This window comes from Microcaecilia unicolor, chromosome 11 (genome assembly GCF_901765095.1).
Source record: "Microcaecilia unicolor chromosome 11, aMicUni1.1, whole genome shotgun sequence".
In the NCBI taxonomy this organism is placed as follows: domain Eukaryota; kingdom Metazoa; phylum Chordata; class Amphibia; order Gymnophiona; family Siphonopidae; genus Microcaecilia; species Microcaecilia unicolor.
In genome coordinates, this window is record NC_044041.1 from 135,517,897 (window position 1) to 135,538,706 (window position 20,810).

The 20,810-nt window shown below is 44.1% G+C and overlaps 1 protein-coding gene across 3 annotated transcripts in view; it reads right to left on the reverse strand.

Annotated features, from left to right (window-relative positions):
* LOC115480493 (putative nuclease HARBI1) overlaps positions 1 to 20,558 on the reverse strand; it is a 246,047-nt gene extending 225,489 nt beyond the window's left edge. For all 3 annotated transcript variants that reach the window (XR_003943833.1, XM_030219208.1, XM_030219209.1), the window contains exon 1: positions 19,433 to 20,558. Coding sequence is in view for 2 of the 3 variants with exons in the window: in XM_030219208.1 (XP_030075068.1) it covers positions 19,433 to 20,120 (688 nt within the window). In the remaining variant the exon portion in view is untranslated. The remainder of the gene's footprint in view (positions 1 to 19,432) is intronic.
* Positions 20,559 to 20,810: the final 252 nt, after the last annotated feature.

The window sequence follows — 20,810 nt, forward strand, 5'->3', positions numbered from 1 at the left end:
TGACTTCAAAGGTCTTACCTTCCTATATTGTTTTAAAGTTCCCTTTTAGGATTCTTACCATGAAATCACTGGTATAGTGTCCTGGTTTTGTAAAGTGCTGCCCCACAGGCGTGACATCTTTATTGGTATTAGCATTTTTCATATGGTGTCTATGCAAATTAAATCACTTCTTTAGCATCTGACTTGTTTCTCCAATGTAGCAGCCTTCTTTGCATTTTTTTACACTGAATGATATATACCACATTGGAAGATGAGTACGTGAAAGATTCCTTAATGTTGAATATGGGAAAATTAGGTTCTTACCTTGGTAATTTTCTTTCCTTTCTTTCCTCTATACGGTCATGGAACTCCTTTGCTTCCTTCTGCAATGCGGCCAGCCGTACCTCCATGCCTCGTGCTTCATCTTCTCTCATCGAGACTCTCTGCTCCACCTCGCTTAGTCTCCGCAACCGCGTTTCAAATTTTTCACGGATCTCATCCATCGTGGACTGAAGCGTGTTGAAGCGATCCCCTAGCACTGCCGAAACTGATTTAGATATTTCTTGTGCCTACTCCGCTGTTTGTATCGCATTTGAGTTTTGGGCTGTTGGCATCTGAGGCTCCGCCATCTTTTATGAGCCGTTCTTGCGCGGGGGGGGGGGGGTCTTTGAGCTTCTTTGTGCCCTTGTGGGCATAACTCACTGTCCCGATCCCTGCAAACTTCACCAGAGATACTCAAGGTCTTATACTTGTGTGTATAAGCCTCCGGGGCTGCAATCCAACGAATCTTGTTTTTTGGTTAAGCAGTTTTTAGCGGGTATTGGAGGAGCAGCTCTCTCTTGCTTCCTTTCAGGTAGCAGGCATCATGTGACCCCCCCCCCCCCAAAAAAAAAAAGAGAACTTTAAAACAATACAGGAAGGTAAGACCTTTGAAGTCAGAATGATTAAATATTTCGACACCCACCAGACAAGACTTAAAGATCTGAGTTTTCTAGCCCATTATAAACCATAAAATTGAACTGCTTTGACACCCTCCTGTCGCCATTCATATCTCCCTGTCTCTCACCTACCCACCCCCATCCTGTTAGACTGTCACTGAAATGCTTTGATGTTTCACTTATATATACTGTCATCTACCAACATTTGCTTATTTCCAATCTGACGAAGAAGGGCAACCTTCGAAAGCTAATCAAGAAATGTATTGTTATGTCCAATAAAAAAGGTATCTTATTTTCTTTTCCATGTTTTATTTCTATTGATAACCCAAAACTAGATAAACTTACAGGTTGGTTTAATGGGCATAACTGAGTGTTAAACTCACTGAAGATGAGAGGAGTTTTGTTTGCAAGGACTGGTTCTCCTAAGTTATAATTCCTATTGTTTATGGCTGGTAATGAGGTTATTTTTGAACCAACACAGTTAGGATATTAGAAGTGGCATTTGAACAAAATCTATCTTTCCATACTCAAAATCTCCAATGTTGTTCAACAGAGTTTTTATAGGTTGCACATGATCTGTTCACATTCTTTTTTTTTTTTTTTCTGCTTTGCACGTTTTAATAGGGTGGACACCATTGAGGGTATGGATGGCATGAGGAAGGATCTAGTGAAGCTTGAAGAATGGTCCGAAAATTGGCAACTAAGATTTAATGCTAAGAAGTGCAAGGTCATGCACTCAGGTTACAAGAATCCAAGGGAATGATACAGTATAGGGGGGTAAAGAGCTTCTGTGTACAAAAGAGGACTTGGGGGTGATCATGTCTGCTGACCTTAAGGTGGCCAAACAGGTAGAAAGGGCAGTGGTCAAAGCCAGAAAAATGCTTGAGTGCATAAGGAGAGGGATGACCAGTGCAGAAAAAAAGAGGCGATAGTGCCCACTCATGGCAGGCTCAATGCAGCAGGCAATGGAGGGTTAAGTGACTTGCCCAGAGTCACAAGGAGCTGCCTGTGCCAGGAATCGAACTCAGTTCCCCAGGACCAAAGTCCACCACCCTAACCACTAGGCCACTCCTCCTCACACTCCGGTGAGACCCCATTTGGAGTACTGTGTGCAATTCTGGAGACCGCACCTACAGAAAGATATGAACAGGATGGAGTCGGTTCAGAGGGTGGATACAAAATTGTTAAGAGGTCTCTGCCATAAAACGTATAGGAACAGGCTTATAAATCTCAACAAGTGTACACTGGGAGAGAGGCAGGAGAGAGGGGATACGATAGAGACATTTAAATACCTCAGAGGCGTTAATGTACAGGAGATGAGCCTTTTTCAAATGGAGGAAAACTCTGGAATGAGAAGGCTTAGAAGGAATCTAAGGAAATACTATTTTACGGAAAGGGTGGTGGAAGTGTGGAATGGCCTCCCGGTGGAGGTCATGGAGACAAGGACTCTGTCAGAATTTAAGAAAGCGTGGGACAGACATGTGGGATCCCTTAGGAAAAGGAAGAGTTAGTGGTTGCTGAGGAAGGGCAGACTGGATGGGCCTTTTGGCTCTTATCTGCCGTCATGTTTCTATGTTTCTAATACATTCTTTTGGTTATTGCTCAGCTATAATACTGTAATGCGCTCTAGTGTTATATGCAAAATGGAGATTAGACAGTTGCAGGTATTTCAAAATGTGGCCATTAGGCTGTTGATTACATCTGGGAGGTATGAATTTGTTACTCTGCTTCTGAAAAGTGAGCATTGGCTCCTTATTTTACATCAAATTTGTTTCAAACCCCTTTGCCTGATTTATAAGGCTTATACAGGGCTTCCATCTCATCTGGCTAGTTTATTGACCCTCTTTATACCTACATGGTACCTTAGACCTAGTTCTCAACATCAACTGGTAGTCCCCATCTTTTTGGGACTTTAACCTTGAAACAGTGCGGACTAGGATGTTTACTGTCGTTGGTTCAATTCTCTGGAATGTGCTGTTACTGAGACAACTTAGAGCTTTTTTGTTTCAGGATGCTTTTGGGGCATAGCTGTTTGGGATCAGATTGCTCAGCGCTGGATGATTATAAAATTATATTATCTTATGTGTTTAGGTAGTTATCTTTTGTTTCCTTTTCTATCATTGCTGTGGCAATCTGTTTCTTATATTTATATTGAATTGTAAAACTGCTCAGAAAGTTAGTCCCATGGGCAGTATATCAAATTTGTAACTAGATACCACCCCACCATATGGCTTGAATCAATAGTTGCCACTTTCCAACACATCTCTTCAAAATGGAAACAACTTTAGGTATTCTTCCAGCAACAACTACGTTCCTCACCTTGTTAACCAGAGCAGCAGCATGTCCTTCTTGCAGACTCTCTTATTGCCACCTGCAGAGTATGGACAACACAGCGTATGTGATTTCTGACGTTTTCTGGTCCTTTACCTAGCTGGAAGTACTCAGCATTGTTTCCTTGCTTTTGCCGTCATATTTTCTCTCACAACTTTGAATACATCCGGATGTAAATGTTTTTCGAGATTGGAAGCTCTTGTAGGAGCATTTTTATTACTGCCTGAATAAGTGTTGATCTTGGCTTCACAACATCTGGGTCCTGTGTCACACACTATCACACAAACTATTTTCCATGCTGAGTTATGGTGAAATGCTTAAATACAGTTAGACTTCATAAGAAGCTTGTCATTATGAATTTATATTTTTTTAAAAACTGTCAAAATTCCAAACATGTCTCCTTCCCTTCCTTTCAGTTACAAGCTGAAGAAGCTAATGACTGACTGAAGTAGGTGATGGTCTTAAATACCAGCCAATTAGAAAGGATGTCACAATGAGCTGGTGAATTTCTATTGATTAACAGCCCTGGAAAAAGTGAATTGATAATAGACTTTAACAGGATGAAAAAATAAGTATAAAATGATAAATGTAACCATGTATTATAAATGTTGTAAGCTTTTGTTTTGAAAAATGAAGTTGGTACAATTTACACAGACTCCAACTCTACCCAAAATTGTTTCGGATTCCAACTCCACAGCCCTGGTAGCTTTGCCCCTGTTCATGCATTTGGGCTGGAAAAGCCCAAGAGAGAGGTACATTTTTTTTTTTTTTTTGGGGGGGGGGGGGGGGGCATACTTCTGTGCATGAAAGGATTTGGGAGTAATCATATCTGATGACCTTAAAGTAGCTAAATGGGTACTATACATAAGGTGAGGGCAAAGATAAGAAAGATGCTCGTCTGTGTAGGGAGAGCAATGATCAGCAAGAAAAAGCAGGTAATAAGTCTCTGAATAGTCTCTGGTGAGATCTCATTTGGAGTACCATGTACAGTTCTGGAGCCTACACCTTCAGAAAGATATACACCAAATGGAATTGGTCCAGAGAATAGTTATTTAAATGGTCTATAGTAAAGTGTATGGGAACAGACAAAAATCTAAATATGTATACTTTGGAAGAAAGGCAAGATGGAAGTAAAGTAGAAGCTTCCACTGTAGTGCATCCTCTCCTAACAAACCAAAGGCAAAGCCAAAATAAGACTGGAGTTTATGAGCACCAGACCCTGATTCAGTAGTGCTGGAATGAGGTAGAATCCAGAAAAGAACCATAGCAATCAGGGCAATTCCAGTGCATCAGAATGACCATAAAATGGGTAATCCCCTAATCTTCTAAGAATCTAGCCTATAAGGGGCCACAAAGGAAATATACAAGGAAGACCATCTTTTGGCCATTATGAAATGAAAGCCTTGAGTTCAGTGGACCCTAGTTTCTTCCAGCAATTGAAGCATCTGTCTTAAAAGTTCTTGTGAGGTGGCCTTAGAACACTGATGGGGATTAACCCCACTGGTCCATCCATGATTGGAAGGCTTTCTGGCTCCATTTCCACGCTCCGGGGTCCAGAGGTTCCTACTGAGGAAGGCTGCCTGGAAGTTTTCCTCTTCATCAAGCTGGATGACAAGAGTTGAAGGAGATGCCAGTCAACCCAATGGAACAAGGACATTTCTTAATAGTGCACCACATACTTCCATGACTTTTCAAATGCGCTGCCACCATGGCATTGGGTGAGAATCCTTGAAGCACTCTTAAGCACCCTTCCTCTCACTACAGATATTGAGTGTAACCAAGCTAACCCATAGTCCTGGTGGTCATAGGCCGTAAGATTTCTTTTTGAACCTAGAACCTTATGCTACCTTACCTAGGTAGGGGGTTTCTTAAAAACTCCCTTAGCACGGAAGTTTACCAAGTTGGGCCATAGAGGCAAACCACCCTGGATCTTTCAGCCGCTGTCGGTGACAAGGTGCTGGACTCGATGGACCCTTGGTCTGTCCCAGCATGGCAATGCATATGTACTTATGATCTGAAGCAGGCATCCTCTGCAGAATGTTTACCATAAAACAGCACCAAAAAAGTGGGCTGAAGAAACAAGGTAGTAGAAGAAAGCATGATTTCAACCCTTTTGACCCTGCAGATCCTTGAAGGTTATGCCCCTTCAACAAAGATAGCTGTCTTGTGGGTCACAACAGAAACAAGGATTTGGGCCGCAAAGCAATCCTCCACCTTTAGCAGGAAGGAAATATAACTCCCCCGAGGCTTACTTCCTTGGAAAACCCTGACAGAATTATTCCACTCTGCTGTGACCAATATCCAACTGCTTCTTCAAGAAAAAGGCTTTAGAAATGCTCTAATCCTCACAGGATGGAACTCCCCTAGATAGTCAATCTGAAGAGTAAAAATCCAAGCCATAAATTCAGAGGGGTTTTTTCCCCTGAGAGTCTCACCACACAAGAATCCTCCCCATTCCATGGAGAATAATCCTCTTCTTTTTCCATTAAGAGGAGAAGAGAGGAGAAACCTCTGTCCAGTCTAATACATCTGTGGACCACTTAAGGTTGCGTTCACCCAGGAGGAGGAGCTAGGAATACCACCTCCAAACTGCTGCATAGCAGGCCTAATCCCAGATTAGAAACACAATCTGGGGAAAAGTCTCTGTGATAGGGGAGAAGACTTTTCTAAGGCTCCTGTGCCCCTTCCTCCCAATTGGGAATGAGAACAGGCGCATCCAAGACCAAAGATGGAGGTGGGCCTGGAGGCACAAAATCAATATCTTGGAAATGTCAATATGGCAGGTGTTCCCACAGCTATGCGAGCCAACCACTACTCCTGCCCCACAGCCTTCCTATGCACAGGAGAGGCACTAAAGACCTCTGCTGCCTTAGATTTCCTGTCTCCAGCAGTACCAAGGAAACAATCATGGTAGTCACGACCAAATGGCTAAGGTGATGGCCTAGAAATATCATACTATATGCTATCAAGTTTATCTTGTTGGGCAGACTGAATGGACCATACCGGTCTTTATCTGCTCGTTATTACATAGAAGTCCATAGGGGTTACCCTGCACGGGTTCAAATCCTGCTATGGGGCTGGTTATTCATCTTGAGTGGAGGAATAGCCTGATGGTTAGAGCAGTGGGCTGAAAACCAGGGGAACCCAGTTCAGATCCCACTACAGCTACTTATGACCTTGGGTAAACCATGTCACCCTCCATTGGCTCAGATACAAACTCAAGATTGTGAGCCCTTCAAGGACAGGGAAATGCCTACTGTACCTGAATGTACAATCTGATAGCTTTCAAGCAGGATATAAGAAATTAAATAAATAAAATGCTCACACACTTGTCTTCACAACCCCCCACTCCCCATCTGTAGCTACATAAGGAATCTTCCTCTTGTCCCTGTCCAGTAAGCGATCACACAGTCTGCGGCTGCTACAGCAGAAATCAAGACCCTTGATGCTGATCAGACCACAGCTGGTGGTGAAGCAAACTTGAAGTTGCCTGACCAATGTTTTGAGTAAAAACAATGTCTCTTTCTTCATTTTTCAAAAATTAAGCTTTACACTTGAGTCCTCAATTTTAAGCGTTATGGGAAAGTGTAGAACCTCCACAGAAGGCAGGCAAAGGCAACCACACTTCCCCCATCACTGGCTAGCAGTATACCAGAAGGCTTAATTTAAGTTGTTGGTACTACCTTTTATTTAATTTATTTTTATTTGGATTTTGCTCACACCTTTTTCAGTAGTAGCTCAAGCTGAGTTACATTCGGGTAGACAATCAAATTTTGTACCTGAGGCAATGGAGGGTTAGGTGACTTACCCAAGATCACAAGGCACAGCAGTGGGATTTGAACCAGACACCCCTGGATATCTAGCCCAGTGCTCTAGCCGCTTGGCTACTCGTAGCTTAATGGTTAGAGAAGTGGGCTGCAAACCAAGGAAGCCTGGTTCAAATCTCACTGATGCTCCTTGTAATGATATATGATACGATATGGTACTTATATTCTACCAACTCCTATAACTTAGGGTCAATGCAGATAATAAACATGAAGAAAACATAAAAGGAGAAATTAGATCTTACCTGCTAATTTGCTTTCCTTTAGTCCCTCCGGACCGGTCCAGGAACTGACTGGTGGGTTGTGCACTCCTTCCAGCAGGTGGAGACTAAGAATTCTGACTCTAGAGAGCCAATACAAGCCCTGGCCAACTAGCCCTAGATTCAGTAAAAAAGTAACAACGCAGAAGAAAAGCAAGAACTTGTTCTGTGACACGTGGAAATTAAGCAGCCACGCAATGAAAAATTATAATTCAACAAAGGCAAAATCACGACACCACCATGCCGGAAAGCCCAAAATAAATAAGACAAAACATTGTCTCCTCTTGTAAAGGTTGTTTGTTTATCAGATTAAACTACTAGAATATTTCTTGTTAAATTGTAAGAATGAAAATCAGCAAAACAGCTCTGAACCTAAAACTAAACTGAATTAACTCTGGGAGGGATCTGGATCGGTCCAGAGGGACTAAAGGAAAGCAAATTAGCAGGTAAGATCTAATTTCTCCTTCCTTAGCATCCAAAGAGATCCACTGAAGGGTTGCCCACTCAGACCTTGTGGGCAGCAGCGCCCATGCTGAGTGACAACTGCTCAGTCTGATCGATTTGCCCACCAGGTACACAGCTCAGAGAACTACCCTGTCATGGACAGCCCACTGGTATATGTGACCCCCCCCCCCTTGCTAGTGTAATACATTACAATCAGATTACATAGTAACATAGTAGATGACGGCAGAAAAAGACCTGCACGGTCCATCTAGTCTGCCCACGATAAACTCATATGTGTATACCTTACCTTGATTTGTACCTGTCTTTTTCAGGGCACAGACCGTATAAGTCTGTGCAGCAGTATTTCCCGCCTCCCAACCACCAGACCCGCCTCCCATCACCGGCTCCGGCACAGACCCCGTATAAGTCTGCCCTCCCCCATCCTAGCCTCTCAACCACCAACCCCTCATCCAGACAATTTGGTTGAACAGCTGATCTCACCTCAAGTGGGATGCACCTGTCATCAGCACCTTCTGGGGCTGAGAATTTGGAACAGGATCAGATTGTCCACCAGAGGAGGGACCAAACTCAAACATTTGCCAAGCTGTGATCTGCTGGATGGCATGAACCCGGAGTGGCGAGTGCGACTAGAATGTCTGCCCTCAGCATAGGGAGAAAGGCATTAGCCTGTGCCGTGTTTAAAAGTGCTCCAATGAACTCCAATTGCTGAACAGGGAGTAGATGGGACGGGGTAGTTTAAAACTGAATAGTTCTCCGCATGGACTCCTGAGCACTGCAAAGTATCGTAAGTGCCCCTGGCCAGAAACTCACAAAACAGTCTTTAGTGTTGGGTCCTTTAGCAAAGCTCTTTAGAGGTTCAGAGGGAGCCTCCTGCAATTCTTGAAAAACCAGGTTGAAATTCCAATCCGGACAGAAGGTAGGCCGAAGCACACTTGCCCCTTTCAAAAACCTGATATCTGGGTGAACTGACAAGAATGCTGCCATCTGCCCCGCAACAAGCCAAGGCTGCTACCTGTACCTTCAATGACCACAGCGCCAAGCCTGCCTCCAACCCTGACTGGAGAAAAGCTAAAAGATAGGAGAAAAAGCCCTCTCTGCACATCAACTCAATTCCACATCTTCATATAAACTGCTGAAATAAAGCACTTCCTAGCCTGCAGAAGCATAAATCAGAAAGTTGGCATAACCTTAGTCCCTCAATCGCAACCTCTCAATGGCCAAGCTGCAAGATCAAAGGGAGACAGAGCCTCCATTAGCATTGGATCCTGTAGCAGCAATCCCCGAGTGCAAGGGATTGAAAGGGCTGCCCGTCTAGAAGCACCATTCGTCAATCTTGCAATGTGCACTGCCAAACGACATACCAAGTGATTCTCTGTCCAGTGCATCAGTAGACCTGTCTCTGTTGCCAGTCACTTGTTCTGAGTACCCTCTTGTCTGTCAACGTAAGCCACAGAACACTGACTGAGGAAGACTTCAGAAATAGAGCAAATGCATCCAGAGCAAAGCAAACCACCCAAAGTGCCAGCAAATTGACAGGCCAAGTCACCTCCACCCAAGACCACATGCCCTAGGCTAGGAGACAGAGGTAATGAACTCCCCATCTGGAAAGGCTGGCATTCGTTGTCATCATCTCCCAGCGAAGTACTGATGTAAAGTTTTAACCTTTGCAGCTGCTCCTTTATTTTTTTGAGCACTCATTTTATCATATAGTTTCCTTTTTGAGAGTTAAATGTCAACGTATTGGGATTTCCTGTGTGTACTTACTCCAGATATTACAAACGGATCGTGTTATCAAGTGGCCACAGCACCAATATATGCGCTCCACTCAGGAGCACTGCAGAGGTCTCAGGTGCGCTCTCGCCCATGGCACCACTTCAAAGGACAGATCCCTGAGGGACTCCAACAGAGAGCAGGATAGGGGTGGAGGACGAACCATGAGAGTGTACTCTGAAGGTACGATGGGAGAGATAAGAGGAGAACCAGGAGAGGACATAGCCCTGGAACCCAAATGAGGACAGTGTGTCAAGAAGTAAGTTATGACTGACAGTGTCAAAAGCGGCGGATAGGTCGAGGAGGATGAGGATGGAATAGTGACCTTTGGATTTGGCGAGGAACAGGTCATTGCAGACTTTAGATAGTGCCGTTTCTGTCGAGTGCAGGGGGCGAAAGCCGGATTGAAGCGGATCGAGGATGGCATGAGAGGAGAGAAAATCGAGGCAAAGGCTGTGAACGCGCGTTCAAGTATCTTGGAGAGGAAAGGTAGGAGGGAAATGGGGCGGTAGTTGGAGGGACAGGTAGGGTCAAATGATGGTTTTTTGAGGAGTGGTGTGACTACGCCATGCTTGAAGGTGTCCGGGACGCAGTGGAAAGAGAGAGGTTGAGGATATGACAGATAGGGGGGGGGGGGGTGATAGTTGGAGAGATGGTGTTGTAAGTTGGTGGGGATGGGGTCTGAGGAACAGGTGGTGCATGTCAAGGAGGAGAGGAGATGGGCGGTTTCCTCTTCGATGATATCAAGAAAAGAGGAGGAGGCGGCCTGGGTTGGTTGGTTGAGGGAGTGGGTTATAGGATGAAGAGGAGGAGAAGGTTTAGTGGTGAATTCAAGGTTGATCCTCTGGAACCTGTCACCGAAGTAGTCAGCCATTGATTGAGGAGAGAGTGCTTTGAGGTCTAAAATCGGTCGAAAAGAACCTTCTTTCTTTGGGACTACAAAATAAACGGAATAACGGCCCAGCCTGACTTCTGACGAAGGAACTGGAAACACAGCCTGAAGCTGAAGTAGTTTTAATAGAGTGTCCCGCACCGCTCCCGCCTTTAGACGAGACAGGCAGGGAGACTCTAGAAATGCATCGGAAAGAGGATGAGCAAATTCTAAAGCGTACCCTTCTCGAATAACCTCTACGACCCACAGATGAGGTAATTTGGACCCACCTCTGAAAGAAAAGAGCTAAACGAGCCCCTACTGAAATCAGAGGAGAGGTCCTCGCACCTTTATTGGGCTGGACGGGAAACTGAATGAAAAGAAGATCCGGAGTCTCTACCTCCTCAACGGAACCCGCCAAAGGACTGGTTCCTTTGTATGAAACGAGACCGCTGCAGCTGAACACTTCTGGCTGAATGAAAACGATGAAAATCTCATCCTCACCCACGGCTAAAATCAAAGAAACGCTGAACCGTTCTAGGTCGATCCTCTGGAAGACGGGGAACCTTGGTATCACCCAAACTATGAACCAATTTATCTAACTCCGGCCAAAACAAAAGGTACCTCAAAACGGAAACTTACTTAACTTAGACTTCGAAGCAGCATCCGCCGACCAACCACTCAGCCACAGAGAACGACAAGCTACCACTGAAAGGGCCATAGACTTAGAAGATGCTCTCAATAAGTCATAGAAAGCATCTGCTAAAAAGGCAGAGCCTGTCTCAATCTTGGCCACTTCCGTGTCAATTGAAGACAGATCATCAGAAGACCTGTCCAAAACTCGTTCGGCCCAATGAAAGTATGCTCTAGCTACCAAAGAGCAACAGATAGCACCCTGCACAGCCAGAGAAGAAACGTCAAAGCAACTTTTCAAAAGAGCCTCCACCCTACGATCCTGAATGTCGAGAAGAGCAGTACCACACATCTACTGGGACAGTATTGCGCTTAGTAACAGCAGACACTACAGCATCCACCACAGGCACCTTCAGGAGAGATTTATCTACCTCTGGAAGTGGATAAAGACACACCATGGATTGTGCTTGCTGAAAGAAATCCCACCGAGTCTGTATATCCCTAATGTCCTGGTGCATAGGAAAGGTTTTCCCTGGACATCTAATTCCTTTAACAAATCAACCTTGCGGACCTCAGGGGCTACGGACTGATCTACATCAAAATGTAAAATGTCAGCTACCAAGGCAATCAGTTCCTGGAGGTCTTCTTTATGAAAAATACGAACTACGGAAGGGTCATCTCCTGGAAAGTAAGACTCTGTCCCTGCCTCAGCCAAACCTGAATCTTCCAACTGTGAATCCTCTATCCTCTAATAAAATCTAATTCTTCCAAAGCAGGCATTTCTAGATCTTGATCAGAAGTATAGGCTTCTTCATAAAGTCCTGATTCCCTCAGCCTTTTAGCAGGAAGATGCTGTCTGGGCGCAGCTGCCCCAAGAGGAACAGAAGAACCTTGTCAGGTTCTCAGGTTCAGAGCCCGCGGGGCTGGGCTCTGGAGCAAACGTGAGCCCTTGGGCTGCTGACGAGGAGCGACAGCAGCAGGCAAAACCCACCAACCAACGCTGGGCAAGCACACCGACACCGGCAGGGACTGCAGGCACCGCCCAGTGAGCCGGAACACATGGACTGGAACACTGGACTGGAATCCCCCGGACTGGAGGACACAGGACTGGAACACCGGACTGGTCCACACAGCTTCACCTGCACTTAGCTACTAAGCCCCCCAGGAGTTGAGCTCCTGGGTGCGAGTAGCCGGCAGGACTTATTGGATACCGGATGACACAGGGACCAGGACTGGAAACAGAAGTGCTCCTAAACCTAAACTGATCTACGTGCTCCCAAGCCCTAAACTGACAAAAGGACTTCCTAAGCCCTATACTAAACAGGAGCTCCTAAGCCCTGCTCAACAAAGGGACTTCCTAAGCCCTAAACTAACAGAGCAGGGAACTAAACACAAAGCTAACACAGGTGCTACTAAGCACCAAGCTACAAGCAGAGCTCTACACTAACAAGCTAAACACAAAACTACCTAAGCTACCTAAGCACTGCTCTAGCAAGCTAGAAACAAAACTAACAAGGTGCTTCCTAAGCACTACTCTGGCAAGCAACCAGAAGAGCTCCTAGCACTAAAAGGGAAGACAGGGGAGCCACAAGGAAAAAGCAGGGAAGCTAACACATAAGCCAGAAGTGATTCTAAATCACCAAACACCAACAGCAAAGACTGAAATGCTCCCAATAGCACAAACCCAGAAGTACTTCTAACAGCAAACTCTGCAGTGTTCCTAACACCACCAAACCCTGAAGTACTTCTATCAACAACAGAGCTTCCAAAGCCCTACACACAGCAATGCTTCCAAAACCAAGAGAGAAAAGCAGGGGAACCATAAGGGAAAAGCAGGAAAGCTAAACACACAGTCACCAGTGCACACTGCACTAACACTAACCTGGCCCTTAGCAAAAGCAAGCAGGGAAACTAGACACAAAGTCAGAAGTGCACACTGCACCACCCTACCTAAAGCAAACACCACTGTTGCAAAGGCTCTGAAGGAAACAACACCACTTCCTTATCAAGGCCCTCCCTGATGATGTCACACTTCCTAGACCTAGGCAAAAGCACACTGACCCAGAGAGGCCCAACCCACACCAATGCAACACCGTGAAGCACTTGAAGCCAGTACACCCAAAGAGAGGTAGAGCTAACTCAGTCCACCCACACAGCTGTATTAAAGTAAAACAATTAACCCCATGCTGCTGGAAGCTGCCAGCACAGAGAGACAGAGCCAGCTCAGAAAGGACAGAGAAAAGAAACAGAAGACAGCTAAGAAACTGACCCCCAGGAAAGAGGTAAGTTTGAGAGGGGTTCTGACCCCAATCATAACAAACCTGCTTGCTTCAATAGAAAAGCTTTATACATTTGTATTACAAATTCAAGAGGAAAACCTCCCTCCTGATTAGCTGTGGAAGAGGAAATCACTGCAGCAGAATGGCCAGGCTGTAAAAGTAAAGACGCTGACGCCTGGTCCTCCCCAGAGTTTGGCGGAGACAAAATGGCCGCCGTTCCCACCAAAACGGGCGGCAGACCCAAATCCGACTGACGAGGAGAGTGAATTAATACCAGAGAAGAAATAGTCTGAACCGGAACCGCCGAAATAGACTGAACCGCTGGATTAAGTAAAACCGGCAGAACAGCTGACTCTGCCCATTCTATGGCGGTACAAAATTTACAAGCGCCGGAGGCTCCCAGCCTCCGACGCTGACAGACCAGACAACGGCGCAATTTCAGACATAATAAAGGTCTTTCAAAGTCTTCGGTTCTCTGACCAAAATTGCTGTGCCGTTAAGGTATTTAATTTTTTTTATTATAACTTTAATAAAAAGGCTGCCTCTCCTGAAGCTGCAGTAGACTTTCAACAGAAGCAACTGAGCTTTCCCCAGACTAAATTAAATAATAACATCACCACAGGGGAGGGTAGGAGGGAAAGTGGGTGAGGGACCCGGTTACCCCCCCCGGGTGTAACACCCCAAAGGCTGACTAAAGTGTGCACCGCACTCAGTCAAATAAGCCTGAACCACGGTGGCACAGAAAGAGAAATAAATAGAAAAGGTGCACAGACTGTGCCTAAAAAATAAGTAAAAATTGAAAACTAGAGAAAGAGAAGAGACTAAAGGGCTCACCTCCTTCCACCTGCTGGAGACTGAGATTACTGAATCTAGGGCTAGTTGGCCAGGGCTCTTATTGGCTCTCTAGAGTCAGAATTCTCAGTATCCACCTGCTGGAAGGAGTGCACAACCCACCAGTCAGTTCCTGGACCGGTCCGAATAACATAATTTCTGAAACAGATAAATCTAAGTTTTTCCAAGAAGCTACGTAGGTAAGCATGATCCTAAGTTCAATGGGCAAAGAGCACCAAATATGGACTACTAAATAAGGAAAAGATACTTGCAAAGATTTATTTTATATTTAATTCCTGAGAATGATGTAAAATAAAGAAGTGGGAAATCCCCGACTTGAGAAGAAGTAATCTTGGGCAAGACATTTAACCCTTCGCTCTCAGTACAAATTTAGATTGTAAGCCCTCTGGGAACAGAAAAATATCAATGTAGCTTGCTTTGAGCTACTGCTGAAAAAGGAGTAAACTAAATCCAAAATTCCTTTCCTCCCTTTCATCAAATAGGTTCTGTTTGACACTCAAAATGTAAAAGGTAGCATCCTAGGCAAGCCACGTGCACGCGGAATGGAAAGTTATTTGTTCTTCCTACAGAAAAACCTTTTCAATCTGAAAGGATAACAGAGCTTTTTCTTGCGTTATTCCATTTTTAAGGCCGATTTAATAAGCCATCTGTTAGAATGCTGTGCATTCTCTCACACTCAAAAATTATTTCACTCTTGATACAATAGAAATCAAACAAAATAAAACATGGAAAAGAAAATAAGATACCTTTTTTATTGGACATAACTTAATACATTTCTTGATTAGCTTTCGAAGGTTGCCCTTCTTCGTCAGATCGGAAATAAGCAAATGTGCTAGCTGACAGTGTATATAAGTGAAAAACATTCAAGCATTGCTATGACAGTCTGACAGGGTGGGAGGATGGGGGTGGGTAGGAAGTATGCATGGGGACATCAAAGTATATCATTGGTATTCTAACAGGGTGGGTGTGGACAGGTGAGGGGAGGGTGATCAACAGAGACATACAGCTTTATGGTTTATAATGGGCTAGGAACCCCAGGTCCTTGTTAAGTCCTTTCTGTTGGGTGTTAAAATATTCAATCATTCTGACTTCAAAGGTCTTACGTTCTTGTATGGTTTTAAAGTTACCTTTGAGGATTCTCACTGTGAAGTCACTGGTGCAGTGTCCTGGTCCTGTGAAATGTTGCCCAACAGGCGTGGGAACCCTGCTGGCACCAGCAGTGTTTATATGATGTCTATGTAAATTGAATCTTGTCTTAAGCATCTGGCCTGTTTCTCCAATATAGCATCCTTCATTACATTTTTTACACTGAATGATATATACCACATTGGAAGATGAGCAAGTGAAAGATCCCTTTATGTTGAATGTCTTTCCTTTGTGGATGACTTTGGGGTCCTGTGAAATATTTTGGCATAGTTTGCAACTGGATAAATTACAGGGAAGTGTGCCCTTCTGTTCCTTTTCAGTCTGTGAAGGAAGTTTACTTCTGATTAGCTTGTGTTTTAAATTGGGTGGCTGTCGGAAGGCCAGTACTGGTGGGGATGGGAATATCTCTTTCAGTAATTCATCCTCCTGGAGTATAGGTTGTAGATCTCTTATGATTTTCCTCAGTTTTTCCAGCTCTGGATTGTATGTCACTACAAGCGGGATTCTGTCTGTGGATTTTTTCTTTTTGTACTGTAGCAGATTCTCCCTGGGTGTTTTGAGGGAGGAGGCAATATTCTTGGAGATTATTTTGGGGTTGTAGCCCTTCTGTTTGAAGGATTCAGTCAGGGTTTTAAGGTGTCTGTCTCTGTCCCCTGGGTCAGAGCAGATACGGTGGTATCTTGTGGCTTGGCTGTAAATGATGGATCTTTTTGTATGTGAAGGATGGAAGCTGGAGTTGTGGAGATAGCTACATCTGTCTGTGGGTTTCTTGTATACAGATGTTTGTATACAGCCATCACTGATTGAGACCGTGGTGTCCAAAAAATTGACTTTTTCTGGGGAGTAGTCAATTTTGAATCTGATTGTAGGATGGTATGTATTGAATGCAGAATAAAATTGTTTCAGTGTTTCTTCACCCTCCGTCCAAATCATAAAAATGTCATCGATGTACCGGTAGTATTTTAGAGGTTTGGTCTGGTGTGTATTCAGAAATGTCTCTTCCAGCTCAGCCATAAAAAGGTTGGCATATTGGGGTGCTGTCCTGGTGCCCATCGCAGTGCCCATTATTTGCAGATAGATATCATTGTTAAAGTGGAAGTAGTTGTGAGTTAAAATGAATTTGATTAATTTTGTAATAGTTTCTGGAGAGTATTGATGGTCCAGTGTGGATTTTTTTAGGAGTCTTCCACATGCAGCTATGCCATCCGCATGTGGAATGTTGCTGTATAGTGATTCTACATCCATCGTGACCAGAAGGGTGTTAGGTGGTAGTTGCTTGATATTTTTCAATTTATTCAGAAAGTCTGTGGTGTCTTGTATGAAGCTGTTAGTTTTGTGTACGAGAGGTTTCAGAATTCCCTCTATGAATCCAGATATTTCTTCCGTGAGTGTGCCAATACCTGATATGATTGGTCTGCCAGGGTTTCCCAGTTTGTGGATCTTGGGTAGCATGTAAAATGTGCCTAAGGAAGGTTGATTTGGTATGAGTTTCTTCAGGTGAGGTTGCGCTTGTGTAGGAAATGTTTTGATAAGGTCTTTCAGCTGTTTTGTGTAATCCTGTGTGGGGTCCTCAGTTAGTTTCCTGTAGTATTTATTGTCTGAGAGCTGTTTGTGGCCCTCTTCAATGTATTTTTGTATGTCCATTATTACCACTGCGCCTCCTTTGTCTGCGGGTTTGATTATAATGCGTTCGTTAGTTTGTAGGGTTCTTATGGCCGCTCTTTCTGGTGGGGTAAGATTGTACAGAATTCTTTTTTGTTTGTTGGAGACTTGTGATTTAACCCTATGTCTGAAACTTTCTATGTAGTTATCCAGTTTGTAGTTTTGTCCCTCCTGTGGGGTGAAATAAGTGTTCTTCTGTTTAAGACTGTATTTCGGATCATTTGATGTCTCTCTATTGTGGAAATGTCCCCATGCATACTTCCTACCCACCCCCATCCTCCCACCCTGTCAGACTGTCATAGCAATGCTTGAATGTTTTTCACTTATATACACTGTCAGCTAGCACATTTGCTTATTTCCGATCTGACGAAGAAGGGCAACCTTCGAAAGCTAATCAAGAAATGTATTAAGTTATGTCCAATAAAAAAGGTATCATCTTATTTTCTTTTCCATGTTTTATTTTGTTTGATTTCTATTGATAACCTTAAGAGTGGACTAACACGGCTACCACACTCCTCTACTCTTGATACAATAAACTAAACTAAAGGCATGCAAATTACCATGGTGTTGAAAAAAGGTGCGCACTGCTAGAAGTCAGACTGCTAAATAAGCCAGTGCCCACTAGGTTGCATTGCCTTATTTGGCAAACTGACACCTAGTAGCTCATCTCATGGCAGTGCTAGATCTCATGGCAGTGCTAGGAGCAAGGTGTTGCTATTTTACAAGATGGAAGCAGAAAGAAGACATCATTGGATATTTACGCAAATAAGTATTACTAGCTCAGAAGGGACTAGCAGCACGGCAGCTGTATGTCAAGAGCCTCTCTATGCAGGGGTACCCTAGACCAGGTAACCTTGAAGGTGGGTTGCTGCGATATATTATGTTACTATGAAAATCATTTCTGTTTCTTGTTTTCCAGTATTGTACTTCTCAATCTGACTTTTTGAGGGGTTACTATTTTAGTTTTTGTCTGCATATTTCCATTTCTGATTTGTGGTCCTTTATTCTGGATTAGCTGAAGATCTGTCTATATGTTATTCTAGTACCCACAACAACTTAAAACAGGATAAAATATTTTCCACTCAATGCACAATCAAACTCTGGAATTCATTGCCAGTTGATATTGCAAAAGCAGTTGGCATAGGTGGATTTAAATAGTTTGCATAAATCCCTAGAGGAAAAGTCTGTACGCTGTTATTAATGTAGACCTGGGAAAAACTACTGCTTATACCTGGGGGTAAACAGCATAGAATCTTAATACTTTTTTGGGATCCTGGCAGGTATTTGTGACCTGAATTGGCCACTGCTGGAAACAAAGAGTTGAGCTTGATAGACCTTTGGTCTGCTCCAGTATGACAGTTCTTACGTTTATGTTTTCTACTCCTCTCCTCTGCTGAAGACTTTATCTAGCTTATTACTGGGGCAAAAATATGCTGGCACACCAGTTTGGGAATCTCTGACCTAGGGAATTCACAGAATATCTTGAAGGCCCTAACCACTGTTGAGCGGACTGTTCAGACCCTACTACTTATATCTAAAGTGCTACCAGGCATATGAAGCCTAACACACCCTGGCAAAGGGCAATGTTTATGGAATAATGGAATCTGGATGGAGTCATGAATGTTGCAGAACCCATCAATTGAACCCTGCAATGACAAAGTTCCCTAGTGGGCAGTTCTCCCTTCTCACTGATGAGCCAAAAGTATGACTAATAGAGTGATGGGGAAGGTTCCTTCCTAGTCACTATTTACAACTAACTGCCTCTCTCTCTCTACCCCATTTATGTGCTCTTGATGGAGAGAAAGTAGGATGCTTTTCTCACTTACATAATAAACCCTATAAGACATATCCTGAAAAACCATTATTAGTACCAAGGCAGAAAGGAGGAAGAGCAAAAGAGGTGAGAGAAATGAAGAGAGAAAATGCTGAAAAGACAAAGTACAGGAGAGAGACAGCCATGAAGAAAATAAAACAGGAAAAAGACAAACAAAACTGGAAGTGATCTAGATTCTGGAGAAAGAATTTAGGCCAGATCTGTTAAGATCCTCAACCTCATTTACATACCACACTATCCTGTGATAACTGTGCTGATTTCCGATGAAATATGCAAGGGATACAAATTCAGTAAAACGTTTGAAAGCAAGACAACTAGGACTTTATCCAGAAGCTGGGTCACTTGGCAGTTCTGAAGTCAGCTTAAAAAAATATACTTAGGGTTGCCAACCAACTCAATGCAGGCCAAAGCCAACCAGGTCCTGCTCTAGCCCTTACTACATCTTTGTAAGCCCAAATTCTGCAAACTAAGCCTAGACTACAAATCCATCAATTGCAATGGGGTAATAGCAGGAAGCACTTGGCCTAGTCACTTAACATGGAACTGGCTGGCGAACCCAAAGAAAAGCAAGGCTTAAAAACAGCTTACCTACTAACCAGACGCCATTGATCTCTCCACCGTTCAGCAACCGGGCAAGAGCAGACTGCTCTAAGATATAAGCATTGAGGCAGGATCCTGGGTACTTGGCAACAACATTTGTGATTGCACAGTGAGCATCACACACTACTTGCATGTTCATGGAGTGGAAGCTCCGACTGTTGCGATAGGCCTGCTCATTCTCTGACGGTGCCCGTAAAGCCACATGCAGGCAGCCAACAGCTCCCAGGACATCAGGGAATCCTGAAAGCTCACGGAAGCCTCTAGACGCTTGCTGCAATTGCTGGTCTGAGCGTGGGAAGCAAATGTACTGGCCTGCCCGCTTCACCAGGGCCTCCAGGAATTGTGCCAAGCAGTTCGACATGGCAGATTGACTGATGCCTGTCTGGTCCCGGGTACTGGTCTGAAAGGAACCTGTAGCCAGGAACATCAGCGCTGATGTGACTTTGACTGCCACAGGCAAGGCATGGCTACGACCGGTGGAGCTTTCTAAATCACAGCCTAGTTCCAGGCACAGGTCATGGATTGCCTGCTTGTCAAGGCGGTACTGGTGCAGCACTTGCTCTTCTGTTAGGTCCAAGAAGGAATGCCGGTCTCTGTACACACGGTGCTCTGGGTAGAAGCGTCTCCGTTTACGCCTTTCCTTCATTCTCTTCAGCATGAAGAATGGTTCTGACATGGTAGTAACAGACAAGGTAAAGGAGTGATACAAAGTTAATCTAAGGTGCCTTTGTAGGTGATATCTTTCTAATACACCCAAGGCTAATTAGCAACAAATTGTAGTTAAGTGCAATTTTTAGAAGTGAAAGTCTGAAAATATTACTTTCTCCCTTTAAAAGAAATTCTAAATAACTTAGGTGCAACAGGCAATTCCAGTATGTTGAACAGAGATGTGGCAAGCAGATGCAGTAAGAACCTCCAAAAAAAAAAAAACTTCTAGGGTTTAAAAACATGGACTATAAAACTGAAAATAGAATTCAAAGTCCTACAAGACTACCAAGATTTGGCGCAGGTAACAAAGGCTGGGCCCAAGACCATCCAGAAAAGACCCAAGATCCGTTAATTGGCCAGAACGCTATGAGCGACGCCAATGTAGCCAATCAGAGAACCGCACATCCCTTAAGCCTGTGAAAATTATAGCCGATTGGTTTAAAGCAAAAACTTTATTTTTAATTCACAGCCTTATCCGTGCTTTTTCCGCCCTTTTCTTATCGCGTGACGCCCGTTGTTGCCATCCAATTAAAAAAAGAGTACTTTTTCCCGCCTGCTCTTTGACGCTGACGTTGTGAGTAGCAGCCAATTGAAAAGAGGCTTAGTCAGTTACTGGCCAATGGAAAATATCCGATGGGCTGTTAATGAGCCGTTTGGG